The following is a 23,572-nucleotide window of genomic DNA, read 5'->3' as shown; positions in this document are numbered from 1 at the left end:
CTCAGAGAAGATGTGTCTGACAGACCCGAATTATGAGCGATGTGTTATTTCTATTACAGCACGTATGTCAGAGTCCCTTGGTTGAGGTAAAATTGATATACTAAGCTGGCAATAGTGACATATAAATTGATATGTAACAATGTATAGATAGCGTAGTTGAAAAAGCACACACCATGAAATGTTTGCTAACACTGTCTTTCTAGTGCACTTGACAACCGTAGTTTAAACAATTTGGGTACTTAGTACTTTAAATATTATTTGCCATTTAGTGATTTTAGTTTGTGTATGCTATTAGTGTGTTTAAGATGCAGTCAATAAATTGTAATAAAGAAAGTTTCCTAAAAGTCTGTGTAATAGCCTACTAACAGAGACAAAGTGTATTTAATGCCACATGCTGCGATGTCAACAGGGTCAGAAGGGGATGTGATGTCACTTCCCGTACCCTTATCATTGTGAACAAATGATACCATACACGTGGGACCATAAAAATAATCATATTGTTGTGGGGCTGCAAAAAACTGGCCACAGGGCCACCTAGCCAGCAGATATTGTGCATGAAGAGCAACTCTATGATTCAATTTCAAAGAGAATAGGTAGGGCAAGCTGCAATAACATCGAATCTGGACCTTTCAGCATTGAATATTTACGCTGTGTGTTGCAAAGTGGGGATGACCAGAGAACTTGACACAAGATTGATTGCTGTTGGTCGCATGTGACAGATACTGCAGCCTGAGTAAAACAAAAATATGAAGTAAAACAAAAATAGGCACACAAGCGGTCCTCACGCGGGTGCACGGTGGCTGATCTTCTTTGTGGATAAAATGCCTTTTGAATAAGATGGTATAGCTCTTTCTAGAACAGGACCAGGAACAATGCTAGGCGCAGCAATTCTACAACCTTTTGTGCAGAGCAACAAAAGGAAGTGTGCATATTGCTTATGCAGCACACAGTTTCAAGCATAACAGATTTCAAGGTGCCCCACGTCAGCTGTAAAAGCACCTTGTCTAGTTCGGTTTTTTCCTTGCAATCTGAGACTTTTAGCTGTGCATGTGCAAAAAGTAAAGCAAAACTACAACCAGCAAACCCCAAATGGAAAAGAACACCACAAGAACAATTCACCTCGACATGGGACACCTTGGCTAACTGACTGCATGTTCACACATGGGGGTCCTAGGTGATTCCATGCCACCGGAGCCCAAATGAATGCGCTGCACTGGAAACAATATAATGAATCTCACACTAGCTCAACCTAAGTCAGCGTCACTTATCGAAATGCATTGAAGTTTAACATACCGCGAGGATAAGCCTAGTTAGCTAAGCATACACACATCATCTAGAAAGTTTGATCCATTTCTGGTGAGTCACAAAAGTGACAGGCATACAAAAGGGTAAACTTCAATAGATTCCTTGGGGAACGTCTGTCAGTCACTCATACTACGAATGGAGACTCTCCGTAGAGTGAACAGTACATCATCGTAGGCTTAGGACAAATCTGCAGTTCCTCAGTTAATCTCCTGTTCCCCCACGGGGAAAACATGTTCTCAGGTGAAGAAATCTCTTTCCCTACATCTCCACATCTCCACAAAAAATGTGTGGTTTGGGGCAGTTTTGCCACACCCACTGCATCACTTACCCCTACTAGAAGTGGGTGCAAAGTTTTTAGTGCATCAAGAATGGGAAAAGGCATTTGTCAATAATTGTGAATACACACAGATAAAAATTGGAGGGTGTTGGCTACAACAGTAACACAAGCTCCCTATTCACTTCTATGACCTCTACTCCTATACTTACAGTTAGGTCACAATAGCAAATGCCATCTATGCGCACACAAACCTGCAGATTTCATTCTATGAATCTGGGTCTGTAAGATTAAGCTGTGTAGTTTACTTTCAAAAACATAATCCAGAAGGTTTAATAAGTAGTCTCTGTTCAACTTTGTGTGATTCGTTAAAGACTTACACAATTTTGAGCTTCACAAACTAAGCTTTTTCTGTGTGTCTGTCCTATTCTAGTCTTAAATGTGGATCACTCCTGAACATACAGGCCTGACTAACAAAGTATTACCTGTGTGTAGTTATGTCCGACTGTTAATCCAGGCCTAGTATTAAGGGGAAGACTGCTTATAAACAAAAAAAAACTGTTTTGTGATCCACAAAATCTTTGTCTCGGTGTAAGCAAGTCTTACTCCTGAAAGTACATGAGTAAGTCGCATCTAAGTATGAAGTGAATTGCAACAACCCACAGTGCTTTGTGACTCGAGCCAGGAAAATTAGGTGTAATTCCCAACTAAGACAAAACTACTACCTCTACAAAACTTTCTGAATTGGGCCCTGGGTGTCAATATTGACTCTAATTTATTCCGATCCAGTTTCAACTGTAGTGCTTTCAAAGCTTTGGAAGGATAAGTGAGGGAACACTGTTGATCCTGAGAATGAGGCACCAACATATCAGTTTCCTTTAGAAGAGTTGAGCACTTGTTCTTAGTCTCATTGAGGGTAAAAATGCATTCGGTCTCCTTTCTATCCCTGACTGAGTAGATCCCTTCCAACACACTCTCAACTTAAGATGAAACAAGGACACTCTGTTTGGTATCTTGGAGAAGACAAGACAGTGGGATGCCTGACGGGAGTAACAGGTTCTGATTTGTGTTCGAACTGCATTTCTCTAGTACTTATTGTGAATATGTTCAACAAATGCCATTACGTGTGAAATTGGGATGGGCTTCACAAAGCATGTCTTTGAGCCCACTACAAACTTACATTCTTGAAGGGGCAGTGCGTGCAGCAAAGCAGATGAGTAAACTCCAGCAGAAGGTGACCGCAGAAGTAGGGCCGTGATAAAACTTATTAGTAACTTAATGAAGCTCTCTAGAGAAAGGGTGTCACGTGCACTAGATTAGGATCGAGGGTGTGCATTTGGGGGGAGGGGACATCTTGTGAAGTTAGTGATCTGGCTTAGTTTGCTGAAAGTAGAAAGTAACCTGTAGGCTGCATGTCTGAAAAGTAGCAGCAGAATAGATTCTGACTTTTACCTATTCTTGTTTGATAAAATGAGTAGCTTTAGTTTGACTCGCTATGACACCCATCATTAAAAAGACAAAGGGTCAATACAAATCAATATTTTCCATAAGTCTTAGGGTACAGAAACTGGCGGCCATGCCCACAGACACAACAGCAAACAGTAAACAGTAAAAAGAAATGAAGAACTACCTGGAGCCAATGCACTTAGTAATAGGTACTGTGAACAGGGCACAATAGGCAAGGAAATGAGCAGATTAAATACCCTGTGGGTTCTCATCTACCACTGATAATCACTAGCTGTAATTGCTCACATGGAAAACGCCCTGGATTGCATGCAGAAGAACAACTTGATTCAATATGGAAATAAAATGCTTAGAACATTGGCCCATATTTCAAAACTGCAGTGGTGTTTTTTTATATGCCATGTCCTACAGTAGGAATGCTACACATCGGTCATGTGTCACTTTTCCAGGTAGCTGTAGGACATGGACAAAATACCCAACCTTGTGTACCTAAAGCATGCATTCAGTGTATGATATGCCTGCTGCAAGAGGGCACATCGGAGAGCAACCAGAGCGAGTTGGATTTTAATTGTCAAGGTACATCTCAACCACTCTTTGTGAAGGACCTGAAATTGTTAAAACACATTAATCAACAGATTAGTTTACTTTCTCGCACATCTTTTAGATCATACTTAAAAAGGATATTGCATTGCCAGAATACGGTGAAATTTCTGCCATATCTTGCATGTCACCGCACTCAGACTTTATGAGAGACAAGGAAAGACCTTCGTTTGTGCTGCCCGGGTGTGCTGGTGAGCAGGGGTGGTGATTCAAGTGATGAGAAGACATCTTGGTCCGTAAACTGGCAGTCTCTCGGGTTAAGTCCAGTGATTCAGGGGAGGCTCTATCTTTGGCTGAAAAAGAGCCAGAGGGGACTCCCATAGGGTTCTGAAATGGGTATGCCATGAGGGGAAGTGGGAAAGGGTGGCGGAAAGAGGATGAGGCAAAGCTTGCAGCTGCTGAAAGTGGTGACTGATGGAGAGAAGGATGGTGGCTACCAGGAGGCGGGCCAGAGGCAGAATGTTCGGATGAGTTTTTACGGACTACTAAGGGCAGTGCTTCAGTTTGGTCAGCAGAGCTGGGCAGCTGCATGTTGCTGAAGGTGTCTAGAGGATTTGGAATGATTACGTCACCGAAACACTGCAGGCGCTGGTTGGCGGTGTGGAAGTTGTGGTTTTCCCCGTTCACTGCGAATCTGGCTTGGGGGATCTGGAGAGGTGGGAAGACCTGAGGAAGCTGGCGGGAGGGTTTGGATGAAAAAACCTTAACCACTGTGTCCACGACTTGTGACATGGCAGTGTTTAGCTCTTGTTTCAGTGTTTCGGCTAAGTGCTTGCCTTCTGGGTGGCAAGAGTTGTGCCCATGGTCTTTTTCTCTGTGACCTTCTCTTTTAGGCTTATTCTCAGCTGCTATTTCCTGTTCCCTAATCAGGGCCCGTGCCCGGTCAATGAACTGTCCAGGGTCTAAGTCAAACATTTCGTGGTCGGACCTCCCTACTGAGTCTCCTGCTCTGCCATCCATGATTTCGGAATGCATGCTGTCTTCGGACAGGTTACCATCGTTTTCAGAATCGGTGCTGTCATAGATTTGGTAGAACTTCTCCTGCAGCTGGCGCAGCTGTTTCTGCATGTCCTCCAGCTGCTGTTTCAGCTGTCTGCGCTCCTCGCGCTTCTGTTCTTTTCTAGCCGAAACCAGCTGCTGGAAACTCTGCTGCTGCTGTTGGGGCAGCTTTTGCTTGCGTTTATTTTCTCTGTAACTTTCTCGGGGACTTATGGACTGCGGGGCTCCCTCTCTCTCATTTTCATTGCCCCTCATTGACACATTCGGAGAATGGCTCATCCCTCGGATGATGTTCTCAACACGGGCACGCTTTGCTCTCAGGTGCTCATCACACAACCGTTCCATATCAAACTGGCTCATTGGGGGTCTGCCAAAAGGAGAAAGACACTCTTGGGGACTATCTCTCGAAGAGTTGCTGCACATGTCCTCCTGGTGGATTTCAGAGCCCGTACTGGAGAGACCACTGGCCTGGAAACTGGGCTCATTGCCACCATTTTTGTTCATGTTATTTTTCAACAGCTGGGAAATTATGGTTGCCCCTGGAAAAGGCATCATGGCATCTTCATATGAGTTTGCCCTCTTCAGCAGCTTGCGGAGCACGTTTGACTTCTCCCCATCTGCATGCTGCACCACAGAATACTCAACATCCTGCTCAGAACCTTGGGAATTCATGGCATTAAAAAACGTCGCTCTTGAATTTGCGAAAATTGCAGATGCGGTCCCTACAGTCCTTTTCACGCCGATGTCTACTCGTCTTCTCTTGGTCTGCCTGCTTAAGAGGGCTGTGCTGTCATGGTCAGGCATCACTGGACTGTTACTGTGCCATCTTCAGAAGCCTGTCAGCTGGGCACAGCTCGAGAATCCTGGGACCCTGGCCAACAGAACAAAAGGACTGATGAATCATTTTCTTTAAATTTCTCCAAATTTCCTGACCTCAATCCTGAATCAAATGCAAAATGCAAAAGCCCTAGGATTTATGGCACATTACAATTATTACAATTTATTATGCACTCTACTTGAAATGAAACATTTTTGAATATTTCTGCTCCACTGGTTTATGAAGGATTAAAATTGAAAAAAAAAATAGAAAAACTGCTTAAGCACCAGTAATATGATTTCCTTGCACAAATGCTTAAAATGATACTGTTTATCTTCAGAGGAAACAGTAGATTATAAGAACACAGACACAGACAAGCGATTGATTAAATTTAGAGCACTGAGATGCATATTTCCAAAGAAGATGAAAGTAGTACTCTGTTTAAGATGTTCAGTTAAAACAAGAAGCTAGATCAGATTTGGATTAGTTTTCAATTTTCATTCGAAATGAAAGTAATTGGGTTCTAATGCCCCTGCGTGAATAGTGGAAAGGACTTTAAAGGTTACAGGGACAACTTTCACTTAATTGTCTGGGATTCTATTCACTATGGGATGCAGAAAATGCTGCTGTTGTTGTTTAGTGTAAAATAAACAAAAGGCAACTCCTTACTGAAGGTACATGAACAATGAGGCAGTGCTTTAAATGGACAGACATGCCGAATGGGTGAGTACCAGTACTCTTCCATTAGTTATGTCTCGGTACTCTCCCAGCCATAATGGGCCACTCCCACAAGGTCAATGTTGTTTTATTCAAGGTGAAGACCTCAAAACAGGCTGTGAACACGCTGTTTGCCTACAAGAACACCATCCTAATTACCAAAACTGTAACATTTACAGAAGCTAGATTCTATGTGCTCCCCTTTGCTTCAAATAATGGAAAGGCCAATTCCATTTGGTACCCAAGGATAGTAGTAAATGCTGTAAAAGCTCAGGAATTGTACAGTAGGTATGGATGACCCCATCCCTTTCCATGAGATCTCCATGATTTCCAGGAGCACTGAATGAAAATAGAAAAGAGACTTTTCATATAATTGTTATAACTTGAAGCGTATTCACTAGTAGAGCTAAACTAGCAAAGCATGTGCCATAAAACACCTGCTGTAGTATTTTTCTTAGGATTAAATGCATTGCAAAGTAGATTCTAGATATTTTTATGCCGTGTTTATTCGATACTCAACATCACGTTTGCTCAGCGGAGCACATCTTCACAATAACACGGTGAATTGCCAAAGGCGGCATGCAGATTCTTTGGAATGGCTCCCGTCTCTTTCGGTTCACCTGTAAAAATATCTAAATGCGCCCAAGGACTGCATCTGTGACTACATTTTATTAGGTTAACTAGTCATGCAAAATGACACATTTTCAGCATGACAAACTTTGCACAATCAAGCGTGTGCTTGCTATATGTCTATTGAGGAAAGGATGGGACCACAATACAAGTTAACTCTTATTTTCATGCTCAGTTACTGTTTGTTGACTTGAGATATTCTCAGAGATCTCGGGGAAGAAAGCAACGCAGCTCCTGACATTCAGCAGGATTGCCCACATTTTAAGATGTTCAACTAAAAGCCAATGTGGAGCGATACTGACCAATAAAACATGCACCAAGGCACTTTTGATCAAGCGATATTTTACCTCTATTTTGGGTGGGGTCGTTTTTGTCCATGAAAACACACGGATTTTTGCAAGATTGTATTGCCATTCTGTGGTTTGGATCCAAAAGCCTTATAGTCAAAAATGAAACTTCAGCAGAGAAAGTTCATTACTTTTACCCTATCGAAGAATAGGAACACAACGACTGATGAAGGGAAGAGCTCATTCTAAAACATAAAATCACTGCTTGTACTATCTAAATGTATGTTTTATGCTCTACCTCCATATGCTATGAATCTATCGCTATTTTATTATGTGTTGTGTGTCTACATGTATGATATCTTTCTCTCTATATATATGTGTGTGTGTGCATGTGTGTGTTCACGAGAAGGTAGATAAGATATATAAGAGAGACTGACACAGACAAAAAGATAGACAGACAGACAGACAGACAGATAGATAGATAGATAGATAGATAGATAGATAGATAGATAGATAGATAGATAGATAGATAGATAGATAGATAGATAGATAGATAGATAGACAGACAGATAGGTAGATAGGTAGATAGACACGAAAGATATCCCAGTTATATTTATTTCCATGGTGTTAACATGGACAGTGCACTATACACCTTTAATGAAAGTCTATGAAAGTTATTTTTGGACTATAAAACAGAGAGTTTCTGTAAGATTTGTTATACAATTTATGTTACAAAATATGACATTCATAGTTTGAACAAAGCTGATACACAACTGCAAAAAAGTATGCACAATAATATTTAACAGAACTGGGGATGTCCTCCCCAAACATTATAATTTCAATGCATATTAAAAGGGCAGTGTGTCTTTATAATTCCCTTGAAAATGCTCATGTTATTGCTGTAGCCGAGCACCATGCCGTCCCTATATTAAAGCACCAGCATGTAGTCTCCATATACCATATGGAATGGCCATGTCTGAACACCCAAGTAATTCCCAGGTGTGAGCACCACTCATCTACAATTACATGACAGATGACCTTTAAAGTGGTCGAAGAAACCACTGACATATTGAGAAATCTGATTTGGAATCCGAACTGTTTTAGACGTTTTTTGTATTTAAGACAAAAAAATGAAAATCGTAATTTGTATTCTTGCTTTTGTTTATAAATTACAGATGTGAGCATTATCTGTTGGTGAAGACCCTGAAAAGAGACCAAATAAGTGTTCGCATTTTTTAGGGTGTTGAAATAATATAGCGCAAGTAAATGACTGTTTGTGTTTTTAAGTGTTTTTCTTCCTTGCAAGATGAGAAATTGGTGATTTCTCAAAATAACAAGACAGAGAAATGACATTCAAATTCCCTGCACATGTAAGAAAAGTGAACTGCGGAAGGCATGACAAGTCGGAAACAACCTTATTAAAAAATGAAGGAGTCTGGCACCCAACAAGTGTGCTTTGCGGAACATGTATTTTGATGAAGCAAATTTCAACTTGATGTCAATTAAAAATACTATTTAACATTCAATGCCTTTAACAAAATGCATAAAGGACAGTTGAGCCCCGGGCATCACAACGTTTTGCAAAAGGCTCAGCTGGTGTTAAGGAGCTGGCATTGAAAATAGACTTATTTTGATTAGATTTGGAATATTCTTGGCAAAACTCAAAAAACACCAGATTGAGCCACAAAGGAAGGGACTGTTTGATACACTTGACTGCTACAGAAATGTATGTGGTTAGTTGGGGGTCAGCCGTTTTTTACCACCATACAATTCAAATATGAAGGGAAGGCGAAATGTGTATGCAACCGAATAATAAAATTAAAGTTTTTTTAAAATGTTGGTTTGGTTAAAAAAAAAAATCAGTTCAATTACCTCAATAGCTGTTGACTACACTATTTTAGCTGTTGGCGGTACTCAGTCTACAAAGTCTGCAACAAATAACACGCCGCACAGCTCATGAAGCGTGCGGGAATACATTAACTCAGGGCAGCAATGCTCAACAAGTAAGAGCAACTGGACAAAAAAAGCACTGTGTTTCAAACGCCAACCAAGGTCAGCCTCTTGTGCTGAAGAAATGGCCAGGAAGGACACAATTTCAGATTCTCGCGTTTGTAACTTATTTACAGAAGGTCCCCGCACTTCTAGACATCTGCGTGCTTCGTGCCATGACTTTAAGTGACCTTCTGGTTTGAGGTGTAGGGCAACACCTGGAGTCAGACAGTTTTCACCAGTGTTATTAGACAGACCTTCCTAGCAGGCTGGAAGCCCCATTGCAGATCTGTGATGGTCATGTTAGCGCTACACCTTGATCCATGAACCGAAGAACACAGATGTATGGCCTGAGGGTGGGAATACAGAGGACGCTGCCTAAGCCCTGCCAGATAAGGGGCTCTTGCAGAAAAAAACTTTGATTAACAAAAACCTTTGTGGCACGTCTTAGTGCATTTGTTCTTCCTTCCACCCTCATCTTCTGAGTCAAAAAAGTTGGAATTTAGCTCAGTATGTTAAGTATATGGATAGATGTTGCTTCTACTGCATGGATAGGGTTTGCCACATAGAACAAGGAGGCAGCATACAATGCATTTTCTTATAGTGTGATGCACCAGGTACATGGTCATGCATGAGAGAAGATTCAGGTATTGGGGCACAATAATCTAACAATCCTTACTGGTGTGAAAAACATTAATGTTGTGTCCGATCATCACACAAGTGTCAGACAGAGTTTCAATCAGTGTTAGAACTGGAACATATCTGTAACTTTTCCAAAGCACAGTTTTGTGATACACCAGCTATTTTAACAAGTTTCAGGGCATAACTGGACAAAAAATGTCATGCAGTGTATGGAACAGACACTTAGCACTTAGGTGGGCACTCAATCTAACACGAACCACCAGAATGACAAAAGTAGCATGCTCTCCCCGCCTTCAGCCCATATGCCCTGTTTACCAACTGGTGACCGGTACCAAAGAGTCTCATACCAGGGCTACCTTTCAGATCATGCCTAACACATTACAAGACTGGCACGGAGCTAACCGTTCAAACATTATCAGGGTCAGTGCATTAACACACAAGAGAAAGGAAACACCTTTTCTCTCTCTAGATGAGAGGAAACAGGAGAGACTTAGGTTCTATGTAGAGTACATGCTTGCTTCCACATGTGTTTTAAAAGTTAACCGCAGAGAAATTTAGGAGTGAGCACCAGTCAAACAATATTGAATACGAAGACGTAATGCACCGAAGAACCGGTGCCAGGTGAGCATCACCACTCCTAGACAAGACACAGACTGACAGCAAAGAGGCGACATTGGGAAGCCTTTGGCAGCAGGCGTGCGCTTCCATACACTAGCGTCAAACTCCAAAATAGCCCGCAAGCAAAATGTCCAGAGAGTTTCAGGGACAATGGAGCACAACATATTACTTCAAAACACTTCTAAAGTAAAGTTTTAAAACTTAACACAAATAAAACGTTTTGGAGCTGTGGAAAAGTTAAGTTAACAGAAAACAGAGACAAAACTAGTGCCTCAGACTTCATTCATTAACGAAACGGAGGCCCCAGACGTCGGTCGTTAATGAAACTGTGAAGCTGAAGCCTCTTTACTTCAGTTATTAATAAAAGAGTGAAAGCTGCGCTGCCTACAACCGCAGTCTTCGGACCACTTAGAGAAATACTAGTGTCTGAGGCCACTGAGCCTGGCCGCTTCTCTCTCTACAGGTGCGCTGCCCAGATCTGTACATCTCTGAACACACAAGAACAGCACAACGTCAAGGCAGCAATAGACCACACCACTGTAGGCAATCACGGTGCACGCTGCCATGAACCGTGACCAGTGAATAAAAGCAACAATCGTAAGATTACAACAAAGACTTACATTTACTTTATTAAACTCTACACAGTGCAAACAGCAGCACCCATCACCCCATGAGCGAGGAAGATTATTTGATGCCAAGAACTGGCGAACGACAGATTTTTAAACTTTTAGTCGCCTAGGCGGCCACTCCTTATCAAACTGTGTGCGCCATAAATGCATAAAATCCCCAACAACAGTCAATACCGTCTCACGAGCAGCCAAAGAAAGGGAGCTTGCACCTGGCTTTCTTGACACAACACACCTGCCTGGCAGTGCCCATGCGCACTTTGTCCTGACAATACCTCCCCAGCGAGCTGAAGGAGTGACATCCCACATTGTGGTTGCCTCAAAGTGCCACCATTGTGGTTGTCGCAGCGCCTTGTGCCAGTGGCCACCGATCAGTCGTGTACTGCACTCTCCAGGCTCCCAAGAGCGGCGACCACCTGCCTTCTAAGTGTGCTTCAAGCCACTCCAAATACACCAAGCTTTTCTAAGAAGTGTCTAGGAAGAACCCAAAAAGTGAAAAGCACCGCACATAGGACATCCGTCCCCCACAAGCCAGGCCACTGTTCCAAGGAAACCCCTTCACGCACCTTCATGTATGAGAGTGCAAACAGACCCTCTCGCAGTCACTCCACACGAGCTAAACCCCATATATAAAACACAGCAAGAGCAAAACCCACCCAGCTTCACACCAGCCACCTTGAACCTCGGCCCGTGCCCGGCACTGCTCGCGCCCACAACCCAGGAGGAGATCGATTTTTTTACCTTCCATATTTCAGCTGTCACCGTGATTGAAATGAAACTCGTGAAACCTCCCTGCCAGACTCGTTAGAAAAAAAGGGGGAAGTGGGCATGCAAATCGCAAGCAAATTGACGGGAGCGAAAAGAGAAGGCGGCCAACAATGAGCAGGACAAAGAGGATCCGAGGGCAAACACTGGGAGTTTAAAAGGGAGCCGGGAGGCCAGGCGCACAGCGAAAGGCACATGACGGGGAGATACGGAGCGGGTTCCCGTTTCCAAAGAGCGCACGAACAAAGGCGACAGGCGGAGAAAAAACAATGCAAACGGGACATGCCAAGCGCAAACCCCCGGCTTTCAGGCACTTCACAAACTGCAGACGCTTCTGGGGTGCTTTTTTTCTGATTACTGTTTCTAATGTCATTCAGCCAAACAGTTGCACTCCCACGAAAAAATAATAACCTATATCTGGTTGAGCGCATCATCCTCCAAAGTATAACAAAAATACTGAAAAGCGAACAAACAGGTGCTGTGAAAATACTTACTCTGAGCGGAGCGCAGAAGTGGTCCAGTGTGCGGTGGAGGGCGCGGACGCGGCGCCCGTGGGATGCGCTGGAAGGGGAGGGCGGCGGTGCGTGCGGGCGGGCAGTGCGCGCTCGCTCGGTGCGCACGGGAGGCTGGGCTCCGCGGCGCCGCTCCCCTTCGCTCCCTGGCTGTCACCGTGCTGCTCTCCGGCAGGCAGAGCTCAGCTGAGGCTCTGCGCTACAGCAAGATTTACTTTAAGACACGGCTGAAGGAAGCAGGAAGACTGCGCATCACATGCCGGCTGACGTAGGGCGGGAGGAGGCCAATCCGGAGAGGGGACCCTCCGGGATGCTCGGGAGATAGTGAACTTGGGAGGAAAAAAAAACACACGGGGAAATCAAAGAGCAGAGGAGGAGGAGGCTGGGCTGGGCAGGCTGTCAGCCTCGGACAGCGGAGGGGCTGCGGAGCTGCGCGCAAGGCAGAGTGCGAAGGGGGGACAGCGCCGGACGCACGCAAGGCAAGTCTGGGATAGGGCGAAGGAGCGCAGCTTAAGTGACAAGTGCCCCTGCGCCGAGGCGCGCCCAGCAGTGGGAGGGGAGGGCTCCTTCTGTGCAGGGACAGAGCACGAGTCTCAGATATACAAAACACTTTGAAAGTGGTGTGTGGTCACAGCGGAGAGGGGGCGTAACAGATCCAGGCGCTAAACTTCAGTAAGTGTTGTAGTACAATACATGCATATCTAAGAAGAAGTGTTAACACAGAAGTAAGGGGTGGAGGTTAAGGGATGCCTTGGTTCTCGGATCACTAAAGGCACACGGGTTGTATAGATTACTACAGAATATGTGCACGGATTGTATAGTGACTTGGAAGAGACCGGTGTGGCCTCTTACATGCACCACTCTTTCTGTGAGTTGCTCCCACAGGCGGGATATTATTACGAGCCACGCTTTACATTGCTAGAAATAAATGACATCAGAGCAGCAGAAACGGAGGGGGTGCAGGTAGTAGAACACGTGCTTCTCAACCCGGCTCCCTGTCCAGCCCTGCAAAACACAACTGCGTGTGTCAGGTATACTAGTATAGTGCCGACCGCGAGAGCGCTGGCTTCTAAACGCTGTGAGGGGCTGCTGACGGGAAAATAAAGCACACGAGAGATGGGCTTTGAATGGAGCAGGGCTCTAGTGTCTCTGGGTGTGCCTTATTTTCCTTGAAAGAAGCCACCTTACAGAATAGTAAACATGTGTACGGTTTTAAGAGGGCGCTGGGCGTAAAGGCACAAAAACCAGAGCACATGATGAGCCAGCGCACTTTTAGAAAGGACTGACCTCTAGGCGCACCTAGGCTCCGCAAAATTATACCGTTTTTATTCAGCGAAAGTGAAGCAAAGGACGGCAACAAAATTCGCCGAGGATCACACTGTTCATCAAGCGGGGATGCTGGCTTTAGAACCCATATATCCTGGACTACACCTGTCATTTTAGTCATTTAGCCACATGATCGCATCTCACCCGAATTATCAACTCATCAAAACTATGAGGTCATTTTTGTGCTAAGGATCGACCTTTAGAACCCCCGTCAATTTCACCCAGTGAGCTGTGCACGTAAGCGTAAAATCAAATGTAACTTGATTGTGTTTAGAATACATAATACATTCGTTGAAACCAGCGCAGAGGTCTATAAGTAATGCACACCCATATCTGAATTTGCTAAAACTCTTTCTATGATGGCAACATTAAGAACCATCAGCCCACCTCTTCAACAACCAATAGCAATTACAAAGCGCACTGAAGACCACTTTGTAAGAGCAAGCACAAACCCACCGTGGAAACGTGAAAGCCTTGCGGTGTCCCAGACAACTGTGCATTAGACTGGCATTGTGGGGTTTCGGCTGTGCACTGTGTCTAATGTCGTAGCGACTCTGCCTGTATGCCGATTTTTGAGCTATATCAAAGCGCCTTGAAGCTGCCACGTGGAGCATGTGGCGCTAATAAGTAGTATTAGAAACTGTATAAATAAGTGATACCCTTGCAGAAACTAGCTTCTCTGGCGAATGAAACTATCTGGCCAAAAATAGGACGACTAAGCGGATATATTTTGTAAATATTTTTTTTTCTCTAAAGCAAGGACAAACACTGCTGCTTTCATATTCAATATTACTGCAATGCACAGATCACACACAAAAGAAAAGGGCTGGTAACTCAATGGCTTAGAATATATTGATATGGATGTTAAAACCATATAAAGATGTCATCTTTCTGATCTATGTAAAAGTCTAGCACTTGAAACTGAAATTAAACGCTTACAGTGTTTATTTTCAAAGGTAACTGAAACATAGGGAAAGCAAGTCATTTGCCCAGTATCACACAGTTGATTAAGTGCGGAAGTTCAAATTAGAAGTCAGGATTTCTAGGTCTGCAGACATCAAAACAACCGACAAACCAGCCTGTGCCTTTGGAGTTTCGAGCTACAGCCACAGAAGAATCCATTCATGTTCCATTTGAAATCTCACAAGAGTGCATCAGACCTATTTGCAAATTGGCAGCGGTAAAAACGGTGTTAATCTAAGTGCTAACAACGCGCATGCAACAACTAACCATCGTTAAATAAACACTACTTTAACTTGCCCAATGCAGGCCTCTTATTCAACAGAAGGGAGGTTAGGGTAACTATGTTGGGGCTGTTGAATTTCTACCTACATATTCATTAATTGCAACTGACATCAATTTAGATTACAGACGAAAATGTCTGAATAGTATATGAGGGACTGGTGAGGTTTCCAAATGCTGCATCCTATAGGTAATTGAATGCAAGTCATGGCCATTAAAACTTACATTTTATGCCCATGAATTCCCTGGTGATCAGTGGAACTATCTCACATTTAGTGGCACTGGTAAAGTCTTTACAGAAGGAACATTTGTGAGGTAAGGCCTGATTGCATGTGAAGTGAGGACTATGCACCACTGTTCCAGAGTCCAGTTTTTGATGTAATGGTTTCTGGTACCTGAGTGTCTGGTTAGGATACTCATTCTTAGAAAAATTGATCTGATGTGACACTGGCTGTCCTTGTGGACCATAGGTGGGGTTGTGGTCTGTGGTGCAAAAGGGATCCCTACATCCTCAGAAAGCTATCACTCATACCTGCTGTATCTGCGAGGAGGTAGATTACTGACTGAAATCCTAGGGGCCCCACATTTCACCCTGTAGTGGCCCTGAATTACTTGCTATCACTCCTGGTACCAAGAAGCTAGAGACGAGCTCAGCTGGAGTATTCTGCAGAACAGAAAACGCCAACTACATCTATGCAAATACTGAAGCTATAGGCTAGTTTCAATTACATTAGGGCTGACAAAAACACCGCTTTTGGACAGCATATGCTTACTCATGTGGTTTAGGATTTCACTAGAAAGCACATTAAAAGAGACCACAATTTCTTTACGACATCAGTGAAAGACACCAGATCTAAAAACAGAGTCCTGGATTCTTTGCGCACAGTCAGATTTCCTCAATGTTGGGTTACTAGAGCAAACATTTTCTAGAAACAAGCACCCAGACGGATTACTTGCCGATCTTCCTTGGTGGAGCCTCTGTGCTCATGATCTATCAAAGCGCCAGAAGGGCATTAGAATTTAGCTTAGGCGTGGTGAAATATCTCCCAACAATGGAAAAAAAATTAAGGTAACTACATAGAGGGTAAATATATCGTAGTCAACAAATGCATTTATTTCAACGTGAAGTTTGCAAAGAAGTTGCCTGAAATGACCGAATAAACCAAGAGTACTGCTCTTAAAAGGTCACAGGAGCAAAGAAAATGAAAAACATCTGTAAGTCACCTCATAACAGGGGTGGGTCTTAATGCGCAAGGCGTCTAGTTTACCTGGTTGAGCGACCGCTACAGTGAACTCTGCGTGACCTACAGGTTATGGGCTTGGATCCCAGCAAGGCCCACTCCGTATTTCTTTTTCCTGAGGTCGATATGGTGTATATCCTCTAGTTTGATAATAACAACATAACTGTTGAGGCCACAAAACACCCACTTAATAATTGTGTGTTATACAAAGAGTTGATATCAGTATTGTTAGCATATGTCCCGGAAGTACTATCCTGGAGGTTCTTCACAGCTGTTCACTTAACTGACACAGCTTTACAAACATTCAAGAAAAATTGAAACTACAGAAGTCAGATATTCAAAAGAAGTGTCCTCCTTAAACCCAGGGGTGAAATCACATGAAAGACAATGCTAGAGTAGAAGAAACCAAGAGAAGAATGAGTGGTACAGCAACAGAGAAAAACGTACACGCGCCGGGGTAGATACTGTAGACCGCCACCAAAGAAACATATGCAATGATTTGGACAGAAGAGTAATTAACAAAGGACAGAAATGAAAAAAATGTGCTCGTTCTACTGGCAGCAGGAGATGGTGAGATGAAGTAAGAACTAGAGGTCATGCAAAATAATAATATTCTGAGCGGATTATTAAAAAACTGAATTACCCAAATAGGAATATTATGTTTGAAGCCTGGGAGAGTCCTTTTTCACAATACACTACATTCCGCATAATAGTGAGCGCTAGCTAACCTGACATGCTTACAAATGCAGAGAACATGAAGAGATATACCTTTATCAACAAGGATAAGTGTGGGCCTACAGTATTTAAATGTACAATTTCTTCCCCTAAAGAATTAAAAGGTCTTGTATAAGCACAGGTACAAAATAATGCATGGTGACACAGAAGAAAGATGCTGCCGAGATATCAAAAGGCTGGAGTATACCTTTTTATTAACTTTAATCAACCGGAAATGGATGAACTCCTACATCTTTTGAGAATTCACATCTAACTGCCCAGGAAATAAAAGTTACAGGGTATCATTGTAAAAAAGTTCACATTTAAGACGGTGGTATCATATATAGGACATGGTTACTCTTCCCAATGGGTTTTAAGATTGTTCATTTCAAAGATTTACATTTCGAGATCTTTTCGTAAAAGCAAGCTAATGTGAACAAATGGTTTTGTGAAGCAGGTTTAAAGCTTTCCCAAACTGTGGTAACAAAGCAGTATTCGGCAGGGGTAACACGAGGTGAAAAAATGTCACTATTTGGACCAAGGGTGCTAATAAATCTACATTTTCACATTTGTTGCAAAATTGCAAAGTTCACAATCCGTGCGATTCCCACAGTGCAGCTGACCTACACTGGCACACCACTGTTTACTGCCTTACAGGCTGCATGCTTCTCTTGTATTATCGAGGAAAGCGGCTCACCCTTCCCTGACCAATGATACTAAATTAGATTTTAACTTACTTCGTGGATTTAACTCCTTGTATTCTGGGTAAACGGATTTGTTTATAACTTTTATATATGAAAATTAGCATAGCCTAAATCATACGCCTCTGAAGAATCGTGATTCCCCCTCTAAACAACGGCAATAAGTAGCATATTACATCCAGTGAATCCGAGCGTGATTGCAGGTGTGCACACACACATACATATATATATATATATATGTATATATATATATATATATATATATATATATATATATATATATATATATATATATATATATATATATATATGTATATATATATATATATGTATATATATAAATATGTACATCACTATCTATGTTTGTATACTTTCACTGAAAAAAGACAAAAGTTTACGTGAAATAAGTGGTAGCTTTGGTTATGTTAACACGTATTTGAAAAAAAAAAATAGAAATTCACTTAAAAGAAAAGTCAAAGTAAAGTCCGGTTGTGAATTAGAACTGAAAACACCTCTGAAATTCAAAAGTCCATAATTCAAAGAAGAGCCACGCAACTTTAACTCAAACACCAAATGCAACGCTGAGTATTTCACCCTTGATGCAATAACAAATGTTGTAAACAATCGTCGAGATGACATTTCATGTTGTAATAGCCCCTAAACACTATGAAAGAAATGGCTATGAAGGCAGTATTACCTAATGGTTGGAGTACGCATTGCTATGTAATTGCATTGTGCTTTTAGGTGTTGTTACTAATTAGCATAAATATTTGGCGCTCATAAGCGCTGCATCTGATTAAACAATGGACAATAGATATGCTGTGCATAGTAGCATCATTATGACCGAGAGACCTATATTTCCCACGATATGTGAATTTCTTTCCATACTCCATAGGTTTTTGAAAAACATGGGTTTACACTTCTGCAACTTGTGCAATAAAAGCAAGCAGAAATGTGTGCGTGTGAGTATGTACACACGTGTGGGGTTATATCCTATTTATTGCTACTAGTGAACATATTTACAGAAGCACTGAGTGTAGCGAGCTATTTATTGCCATAGTTGAGTGTCAGTAGTAAATATGCAGATGCACTGATAGATGAAGAGTGTGGTGATGCCCACCCCGACGTCAAGGAGTGGTAATATATAGGATGCCACCCTTGGGGAGCAGTGTGTATGGTTTGTGCAATGCTGTTTTTATGTGTGTGTTATCTACACCTGTATTTAAAAAGAGCCAGCTCTCAAGTGCCCTATGTGAGTCTGTTTTCTAATCAATATTAGTAACATGAATTAGTAAATAAATACGCAGGCAACTATGTAGATAAATAACAATGGATCAGTAAACTGTGGAGTCCCATTGGGTGTAATGTACTATGGTAATAACATGGAATGTGACCTTTGCATTCACTGGATTAGTGCACGTGTAAATACAGTCATGAATATAATTGTTTACACTAACACTTACTAGGCAAGATTTATTTTCACGAGCCTGGAATATTAAAACCCACAACCGCCCCCCTCCACACCCCTCCCCCCTCCCTTACACACACAGCCGAGGCGCCCTGTCCATAAATCTGATGGGATAAAGTGCTTTGCTCCCAATTTCGGTGGATCAAGGAAAGACGTCGATCAATACTGGAACGGACTTCACTAATGCCCACAAAGGTGCCACCTATATAACCCTTCATACTTCTGATTGGAAAACATAATTTCAAATCATTTCAAACTCACGTTCCTAAAGCGGACAGCCCAGACATCCCTCTCCGATTTCCTCACGAGCATTGACTTTTTATTTTAAAAACATAGAGGTGGTGGCAGGATGGTACAGAAGCGAGGTAAACCTCGCTGACCTGCTAGTAAACCCGACGAGCAGAGGGCGTTGCCAAGTTGAAAGGCCGGATCGAAGCTGCGGGCGCTTCTGACTTCTAAATTCGAGTTGACAGCGCTGAACAATGTAACTCGATGGGTGAGGGCACGTGCGCACCGGGGAACCCGGACGAAGGGTCACAGGAAAGAGAGCGGGGGCTCGCGGGGACGCTGAGAAGAGAAGAACGCGCACCGGGTCCCCGGGAGGCCGGCTGACCCGAATGAAGACATCAATATGTGGCCGAGGCGCGTGAATGACAGGGAGAGCAGGAGGGACGGGGCGCGCGCCGGGGCTGAGACCTGCACCCAGGATTGTTAGCGCGCGACTCTCGGGTGTCATGCTGCGTGCGCGCGAACACCTCCTGCCTGCACGAGCTCAACAAGTTGAAATAGTTGTACTTACTCGAGTAATATAAAAGGCGGCGTGTACAGTACAGCAGGTGGCAGTGATGAACCCTTGAAAGGTCTTCAGTCGCGCGGCCAATCAAAGTGATGACGAGAAGGAAAATGTTGTCATCTTTCTGCCCACAATCCAGGGAAAGTAACTTTCATTGCCAGTGCGGGTGTCAAGGAGCATCTCTGTGGGTGTAAAAGCAGCCCCTCCCTCGCTGTTCTTCTTCCGCGGCCAAACAACGTAAAAATGCCCGAGATGAGACGCTTGGGGTAAAGGGTCACATATCTGAGGAACAGGTTGGAACACAAGACACACCGCAGTGGCGACACAACTATTACCAGCTCATAATTAGAGTAAAACACACCAAGTAACATATAACGCGACGAATATGCACTGACCTGATACAGAAGGGCAATCGCCGTCCTGTCGTGTCATCATTTAAAACACCTGACAACTTTTGCTGCTTTCCGGCAGATGCTGCTCAGCGAGGAGCAGCCTGTCTGTCCATGCTCCAGATAGACAGTGCCGCGTGCAGCCAGGGAGGTCACTCCTGCCTGACGCTGACAGCGACAGACTCAGAGGTAGGAGTCGCAACAGACCACAACATAGGGTGACCAGACTTAGAAAACCCCAAACCCAGACATTACGTAAAAATGGAGAAAGGACTACCATTTGACATCACCCGAGCAGCGCAGAATGACATCACTCACCAACATAGAAACACAGAACAGGCACTAAGGAAATAAATAAACTGCCATTTTTAAACCCAGTATCATCCCTGTGAATTAAACTACTTACTAACCACAGCTGCTAATTAGTCCTGCATTCGAACACATAAAAAAGTGTCTCCCGTTGTTTTCAGTCGACACTTTCTAAAAGCCAGGACATGAGCCAAATGTGTCGAAAGCGGCCAGGACTGCAGGTGAAAAATCTGAAACGTCCCGGCAAACCCGGGACGCACTACCACAAAAGCAACATTCTGACAAACAAAAAAGCATTGGCATGGAGAAATTACGTGTTGCGCCGGGGCTTTCTCAAGGCTGTAAGAAAGAATGGATGAGTTATTTTTGGTGAAATAAGATAGCAGTTGACCCCAAGAGAAAAGAAAGAAAACACATAAAGTGAAAAATGATTGATATATTTTGTGATGTCTTAGCATCAGAGCTCTTTTATACGTTATACATTATATAGATCGTGAAAAGAAGATGTATCATTCCACAAGAAGCGTGTTTGCAGATTCACATATACTTTTAAAGGTCCAAAGCAGAGAATATGTACCTAGATAAACCTAAAAAGGAGTGATTTGAGGAGAGTCCAGAAAGGTGTATTTTCACGAGTGCCTTGGATCGACCGAGCATTTAAAATTCTCTAACGGCACAAAGGGAACAACATCTGATGAAAACATAACTAACAATCTGGTACTCAATTTATCCACGACGATGTTGACGGGAACACACAACCAAATTCTTAACAAAGGACTATCCTTTTGTCCAACCTCTCAATGGGACTTGGTCAAAACCAAAATTGACCTTTACAAATTTCCAAGAAAATTAAAATTACATTCCTTTTTCACTCACTGAAAACCCTGGAAGGCATACTACTACAAACTTCAATAATCAAACTAGTACTCTGTCTGCTCAAGACCTGGAAAATAGTAATCTTTTACTACATTTGTCTACAGATGATGCACCAGATGACCTGGAATCGCTTACAACAACTGCAGAAGAACTGGGCATTGATATCTTTCATTCTAAACCCAATCCTCTTGGAAGCACAACGACAATTGGAAGACAGCACATGCTATCAAATTCTAGAAAGCAATCCCACCCAGCAGATCCAAGAAAAACTATCCGTGTTACTCGACCTATGGCAAGAAAAGGGCCTGCTAAGTATTGAAGAAAAAAACCTCCTGTATATAAAGAATCCAATTGTACCAACAATGTATCTATTACCCAAGGTACACAAGCCAGGCAGAATACCCAAGGGGAGACCCATCATTGCCGGTATCGATTCTGTTTGCTCGAATCTGGGAGCATTTATTGATGCAGAATTGCAACCTTTAATGAGATCCCTTCCGTCCTTTATTAGGGACACAAAAGATATACTACAAAAACTTGAGAATATAACATGGCAAGAAGACTTTTTTCTAATTGCAATTGACATCACCAGTTTATATACCTCAATAAAACACACAGACTGTATAGCTGCCACCAGAAAATACTTGCAAACTCGATCAGTCCACCTAACAGCACGCAATAGAATGGTCCTTGACTTCCTGGAATTCTGTCTATTCAATAACTACTTCCTTTTCAATAGCAAATACTATCTACAACTTCGGGGGACCGCTATGGGGGCAAAATTTGCACCTCCATATGCCTGCCTCCTGATGGGAGCGGTGGAGCAACACTGGCTCTGGCAAGAAAGATCGGAAGATGTTACAGACAACATAATAATGTGGAGCCGCTACATAGACGACATTTTATTGATTTGGCAAGGAGCAGAGAACAAACTCAGATCATTTATTAAGTCTATGTCACCAAATCAGTGGGGAATTGAAGTTACTTACAATATCTCGAAAACTGAAATAGAATTTCTGGATCTATCAATCTACATTGCAGACAATCAGTTACACACCAAAATTCATAGAAAACCCAGCTCTGCAAATTCCATCCTTCACGCCACAAGCAGTCATCCTGCCCATACCATCACAAATATTCCAGGAGGAGAATACAGAAGAGCACGTATGAATTGTAGCTCTATGGAGGATTATGTATTAAATTCAGACAAAATAACCCAACGCTTAAAACAAAGGGGCTACAAGTAACAACCACTGACCAAAGCCCTAACCAAATTTAAACATCAGACAGACAGAGCCTACTACATAATAATCAAATGAGAGAAAGCAAACAAATAATTCGTTTCAATACCGAATACAATAGCGGACAACAATATATTCGCAAAACCCTGCAAAAACACTGGCATCTTCTAAAGGATAATCCCACTCTGACTACTGCACTACAAGATAAACCACAGTTGGGATTCTCACGGAGCAAAAACCTAAGAGACATTCTCTGTCCATCGTTTCTGGATAGAAAACCAAAACCTAGACCTTTTCCACCTCAAACAACCGGCTTTTACACCTGTACCAACTGTTCAATCTGCAAACTTGGCAAATCTAGAACAAAGGAGGTTGTAATCAATGGCCATAATTACAAGATCAAAGACCTTATAAATTGTGAAAGCACCTATGTGATCTATTTGATAACATGTCCATGTGGACAACACTACATCGGAAGTTCAAAGAGACCCTTGAAAGTACGAATACAAGAACATTACCGGAATATTCATGGAACAGATACTAGACAATCCCTGGTTGAACATTTTTTGAAATACCATGGTAATCGCTTGACCTTCACGTTTGTGGGTATAAAAAGACTAAAAATACCAAAACGAGGGGGGGACTTGGACTTACTTCTACGCAGAGAAGAGACCTCACTAATCATAGGAATGGATACAGTAACAAAGGGACTGAATCAGGAATATGAATGGCATCACTGGCTTTAAAACCACTATATCTCGATTAGTGGTCAATGTATGGTGCCAATAGACAAAGTCATATATCTCTAACAAACATGTGACAGCAATAGTAATATCTTGTTTTTCAGAAATGAACTCTTCTGATACTTCCATACTATGCAGCACAATTAGAGTAATATTCAGTCCACTATGTATTCTCTATAGGACTAAGCTGCTCATGAGCAAATATCTGCCCTGTACTGCATAAATGAATAATATGTGACATTGGTTACTATATTGTGAATAATGTTCAGAAATTAGGCAGTCTA

The 23,572-nt window shown here is 42.6% G+C and overlaps 1 protein-coding gene across 9 annotated transcripts in view; it reads right to left on the bottom strand.

Moving 5' to 3' along the window:
* The window catches only part of PROX1 (prospero homeobox 1), a 482,982-nt gene that overhangs the window by 85,569 nt on the left and 373,841 nt on the right, over positions 1–23,572 (bottom strand). For 6 of the 9 annotated variants that reach the window (XM_078649768.1, XM_078649772.1, XM_078649773.1 and 3 more), the window contains exon 4: positions 3,728–5,513. In XM_078649768.1, coding sequence (XP_078505894.1) covers positions 3,728–5,446 — 1,719 coding nt within the window. In that variant the 5' untranslated portion in view covers positions 5,447–5,513. Of the gene's footprint in view, positions 1–3,727; positions 5,514–12,227; positions 12,444–19,198; positions 19,241–20,125; positions 20,239–23,572 lie in introns of those variants that run through there. The other 3 variants (XM_078649770.1, XM_078649771.1, XM_078649769.1) reach the window with 3 other exon arrangements.

This window comes from Lissotriton helveticus, chromosome 6, assembly GCF_964261635.1.
Source record: "Lissotriton helveticus chromosome 6, aLisHel1.1, whole genome shotgun sequence".
Classification (NCBI taxonomy): domain Eukaryota; kingdom Metazoa; phylum Chordata; class Amphibia; order Caudata; family Salamandridae; genus Lissotriton; species Lissotriton helveticus.
This window is presented reverse-complemented; position numbering and strand designations above follow the sequence as displayed.